The 5063-nt window shown below is 67.0% G+C and overlaps 1 protein-coding gene across 1 annotated transcript in view; it reads right to left on the bottom strand.

Moving 5' to 3' along the window:
* Positions 1-221: 221 nt before the first annotated feature.
* The window catches only part of ITGA10 (integrin subunit alpha 10), a gene marked incomplete at both ends in the record, with an annotated part of 9977 nt that continues 5135 nt past the window's right edge, over positions 222-5063 (bottom strand). The window contains 7 exons of the mRNA XM_042894796.1: positions 222-385; positions 720-847; positions 1310-1510; positions 2152-2295; positions 2695-2843; positions 3362-3506; positions 4468-4541. Of these exons, the coding sequence (XP_042750730.1) occupies positions 222-385; positions 720-847; positions 1310-1510; positions 2152-2295; positions 2695-2843; positions 3362-3506; positions 4468-4541 (1005 nt within the window). The remainder of the gene's footprint in view (positions 386-719; positions 848-1309; positions 1511-2151; positions 2296-2694; positions 2844-3361; positions 3507-4467; positions 4542-5063) is intronic.

Below are 5063 nucleotides of genomic sequence, written 5' to 3'. Positions count from 1 at the left end.
AGCTGAGGTCAGCGGGGGTCAGAAGGGTCAGCGGGGTCACGTGGGGTCGGGGGGTCACGTGGGGTCGGGGGGACACCCCCAGGTGTAGCGGCTCTGCCCCACGGGGCGATGCGGGGTCACTCAGGGACACCGCGGGTGCCGCCATAGCGCTCAGCTGCGGGACCCCCGGCGCTGCCGGCCCCGCTCCCCCCGCCCCCCCTCCGTCCGCCCCCGCCGCTCACCGACGTCTCCCCGCCCCCCCCGGCCCCGCACGGCGCTCCGGAAGCAGGCGCTGCCGCGGATGCAGACGGCGGCGGCCGCTCCGCGCCGGCAGTTCTTCTGCACCACGCTGATGGCGGCCGGAACCACCGAGACAGAAACGTCCAGGCGCAGAACCGGGCGGGAGCTGCGGGAACCGGGGGGGACGGGGGTGGGGGTCCTTATGGGGGGCTCCCATGGGCTGTCACTATGGGGTGCCCATATGGGGTGGGGAGGCGCCTGGCATCCTGCCCCACTGCCGCCCCACGGCATCCATCACCCCCATCCCAACATCCCGCCCCATAGCACCCAGCATCCCCACCCCGCTGCCGCCCAACAGCACCCAGCATCCTGCCCCGCTGCCGCCCCATAGCACCCAGCATCCTGCCCCGCTGCCGCCCCATAGCACCCAGCATCCCACCCCATTGCCGCCCCATAGCACCCAGCATCCCGCCCCGCTGCCGCCCCCCCTCCCCACTGACCGCAGCAGCACCGCCGCCCCCTGGGCGCCCACCGCCAGCGCCACGCCGCTCCCGTCCGGCTCCGCCCGGCCATCAACGCTGCGCCCGAAGTAACGCAGCCCTGAGCTCAGCTCCGCCGCTGCGATGCGCTGCGGGACGAGGGGTTATGGGGTCTGTGGGGTGATGGGGGCTGTGGGGTGATGGGGGCTGTGGGGTGATGGGGGCTGTGGGGTTATGGCATTTATGGGGCTGTGGGGTCTACTGGGGGCTGTGGGGTTATGGGATCTGTGGGGTTATAGGGTCTGTGGGGTGATGGGGGCTGTGGAGTTATGGGAGCTATGGAGTTATGGGGTCTGTGGGGTGATGGGGGTTATGGTGGTTATGGGGCTATGGGGTCTATGGGGGCTGTGGGGTCTATGGGGGCTGTGGGGTCTATGGGGACTATGGGAACTTTGGGGACTATGGGAATTATGGGGTTCCGGGGGCTGTGGGGGCCATGCAGGTTATGGGGCTTTGGGGGCTACGGAGTTACTGGGGCTGCGGGCTGATGGCGTTTACGGGGCTTTGGGGGCTGTGGGGTTTTCGGCTGGGCGCCGGGTTCCCCTGCCCACCTGCGCGTGGCGCGGCCGCACGGCTCCCGCGGTGCCGTGGAAGACGTAAACGGCGCCGCGATGCCCGTCCTCCAACGGGGCGCCCACCGCCGCGTCCGCCCAGCCGTCGCCGTTCACGTCGGGGAGCGCCGCCAGCGCCGCGCCGAACCGCGCGTCCCATTGGGCCGCCGGGGAGAGCGCCGACACCGCCCGCACGGCGCGCTGCCGCCACAGCGACCCGCTGCGACCCACTGCGACCCACAGCGCTGCTGCCCTGCTGCACCCCACAGAGCTGCGCCCCACTGCGACCCACAGCACTGCACCCCAATGCGACCCACAGAGCTGCGCCCCGCCGCGACCCACAGCGCTGCTGCCCCACTGCGACCCACAGCACTGCGCCCCACTGCGCCCCACAGCGCTGCTGCCCCGCTGCGCCTCACTGCGCTGCTGCCCTGCTGCGACCCACAGCACTGCACCCCACTGCGCCCCACAGCGCTGCTGCCCCATTGTGTCCCACTGCAACCCACTGCGCCCCATCGCCCCCTACTGCCCCCATTGCGCCCCACAGGGCTGCTGCCCCAATGCACCCCGTTGCGCCCCGCAGCCCCACGGCACCACACCGCGTCTCTCAGCCCCGCTGCACCCGCAGCCCCACGGTGCCCCACCAAACTCGCAGCCCCACAGCCCCACTGCAGCCCCCCAACCCCTCCGTGCCCCCAGTGTCACCGCACCCCGACCCTCCGTGTTCCCCCAACCCCCCCGCGTCCCCCCCAACCTCCCTGCACCCCCCAACCCCACCGCGTCCCCCAATTCCCCCGCATCCCCACCCCCCCGTAACCCCCCGGACCCCCCGCCCCACTCACCGGCCCCACACCGTACACGTACACCCTGCCGGTCTCCCTGCCGCCCTCCCCCAGGAAGTTGGGCGCAGCCACCAGCAGGACGTCGCTGCTGCCGTCGCCGTCCGCGTCCAGCACGCACAGCTCGCTGCCGAAGTACGACCCGAGCTGCGCCGCGCCGCCGCGTCACTGCGCTGACAGCCGGCAGCCCCGCAGCGCCCCGCACCTCAGAACCCCACCCCAACCCCATAACCCCAGACCTACAACTCTGACCCCAACCCAACTCAACCTCATAACCCCAACCCTTCAATCCCAACCCCATAACGCCGTAGCCCCATAACCCCATAATCCCTTAACCCCCTAACCCCACAACAACCCCAATAACAGCCCCAATAACAACCCCATAACAACCCCAATAACAACCCCACAACAACCCCAATAACAGCCCCAATAACAACCCCAATAACGGCCCCAATAACAACCCCAATAACAGCCCCAATAACAACCCCAATAACGGCCCCCAACAACACAGCCCCACAACAGCCCCACGCCGCCGTGTTGCCCCACCTGCTCCCCTCTCAGCGTCTGCTCGGCTCTCAGCGCCCCGCCGGCTCCCATGGTGAACAGCAGCACCGCCCCGCGATGCCGGAACCGCGGCGCTCCGCCGACCAGCAGCCGCCGCCCGTCGGCAAAGAGCAGCGCCGACACCGCGTAACCTGCGGGCGGCCCGCAGCTGCCCCACAGCGCCGAGCATCCCTGCCCCACAGCGTCCAGTGCCGCCCCATAGCACTGAGCATCCCTGCCCCACAGCGCCCAGTGCCGCCCCATAGTGCTGAGCATCCCCACCCCACAGCGTCCAGTGCTGCCCCATAGCGCCCAGTGCCACCCCATAGTGCTGAGCATCCATGCCCCATACCGCCCACTGCTGCCCCATAGTGCCCAGAGCTGCCCCACAGCGCTGAACATCCCTGCCCCACAGCGTCCAGTGCTGCCCCACAGCGCCCAGTGCCACCCCACAGCGCCGAGCATCCCCGCCCCACAGCGTCCAGTGCTGCCCCACAGCGCCCAGTGCCGCCCCATAGCACTGAGCATCCCTGCCCCATAGCGCCCACAGCTGCCCCACAGCGTCCAGTGCCGCCCCACAGCGCCGAGCACCCCCACCCCGTACAGCCGTGCGGCGCTTCCAGCCCCCGTTTGCCCCGCAGCTCCCCGCAGCCCTCGGGCCGCCCCGTACCCAGGTAGGCCGCGTGCTTCTCCGGCCCGGTGTGGAACTGGCTGCGGAGCCGCTCCCGCGAGGGGACGCTGCGCCCGCGGCTGCTCTCCTCCAGCACCGCGCCGTCCCAGTCGTAGGCGCCCACGGCCCCGAAAAGGATCCCGTCCTGTGGGGGGGGTGGCGGTGTGGGGCACGTGGCCCCACAGCACAACATGCGGGCAGGAAACCCCACAGCCGCGGGGCGGCCCCGAATCCCGGCCCCAAAACCTGACCCTACAACATGAGCCCACATCCCGGCCCCATAACCTGAGCCCACATCCCGGTCCCAAAACCTGACAGTAACAACCTGACCTCACATCCCGACCCCACACCCTGGCCCCATAACCTGACCCCATATCCCAGACCCATAACCTGACCCCATAACCCAACCCCACATCTTGGCCCCATAACCTGACAATATAACCTGACCCCACATCCTGGCCCCATAACCCGACCCCACATCCTGGCCCCATAACCTGACCCCACATCCCTATCCCATATCCCAACCCCAAATTCCAACACCAAACACCAACCCCAAATCCTGATCTCAACCCCAAATTCCAACCTCGTATCCCTGACCCCGTATCCCAAATCCCATATCCCAATCTCAAGCCTTGGCCCCAAGTCCTGAACCCGAATCTCAACCCCAAACACCAACCCCGTATCCCAAACCTCATCCCAACCCCAAATCCCAATCCCATATCCTGACCCCATATCTCAACCCCAAATCCTGACTCCAAATCCCAACCCCGTATCCCAACCCTATGTCCAAACCCCAAATCCCCATTCCTGATCTCAACCCCACATCCCAACTGCACATCGCTGACCCCAAATCCCAAACCCCACATCCCGACCCCAAATCCCCATCCCAAATCTTGATCTCAACCCCACATTCCAACCCAACTCCAAATCCAGATCCCACATCCCGACCCCAAATCCCATCTCCACAATCAATCCCAAAACCTGATCCCACATCCCGACCTCATATCCTGAACCCAACCCCAACCCCAACCCCCGATCCCATATTGCATCCCCCATCCTGCCCCCAGATCCTGACCCCGAACCCCGATCCCAAATCCACCCCACACCTGCAGGGGGTGAACGGAGAAGCCGCTCTGTGCCATCTCCAAGGCGAAGGCGCTGCCGTTGTCCCCGTGGGTCCCTGTGGGGTCACAGCCTTATGGGGTCACCCCACACGCGGCACCGCGGGGCCTCTGCGTCACTATGGGGTCGGTTTGGGGTTCCTGTCACTGCAGGGGCTGATTTGGGGCTGCGTCGCTTTGGGGTCAATTTTGGGGGCCCTATGGGGCAAGGTTGGGAATGCGTCTCTATGGGGCCGTGTGTCTATGGGGTGGGTTCTATGGGGTGGGCTCTGTGGGGCTGTCCTTGGGGCTTTGTCTCTACGGGTTGGGCTCTATGGGGCAGTCTGTGGGGCTGTCCCTATGGGGCACTGTCCCTATGGGGCCGTCTCTATGGGGTTGTGTCTCAATGGGTTGGGCTCTGTGGGTCTGTGCCTATGGGGCCGTGTCCCTACAGGGCATGTGTCCCTATGGGGCCGTATCTCTATGGGGCTGTGTCCTTGTAAGCCTGTGTCCCTATGGGGCTGTATCTCTATAGGGCTGTATCTCTATAGGGCCGTGTCCTTAGGGGCCGTGTCCCTATATGCCTGTGTCCCTATGGGGTC

The sequence above is a fragment of the Lagopus leucura genome, unplaced genomic scaffold (genome assembly GCF_019238085.1).
Source record: "Lagopus leucura isolate 7727_CA_CO unplaced genomic scaffold, USGS_WTPT01 34950-0_obj-0_obj, whole genome shotgun sequence".
NCBI lineage: Eukaryota > Metazoa > Chordata > Aves > Galliformes > Phasianidae > Lagopus > Lagopus leucura.
The sequence above is the reverse complement of the archived record's forward strand: the minus strand, read 5'-3'. Positions and strand labels throughout refer to the sequence as shown.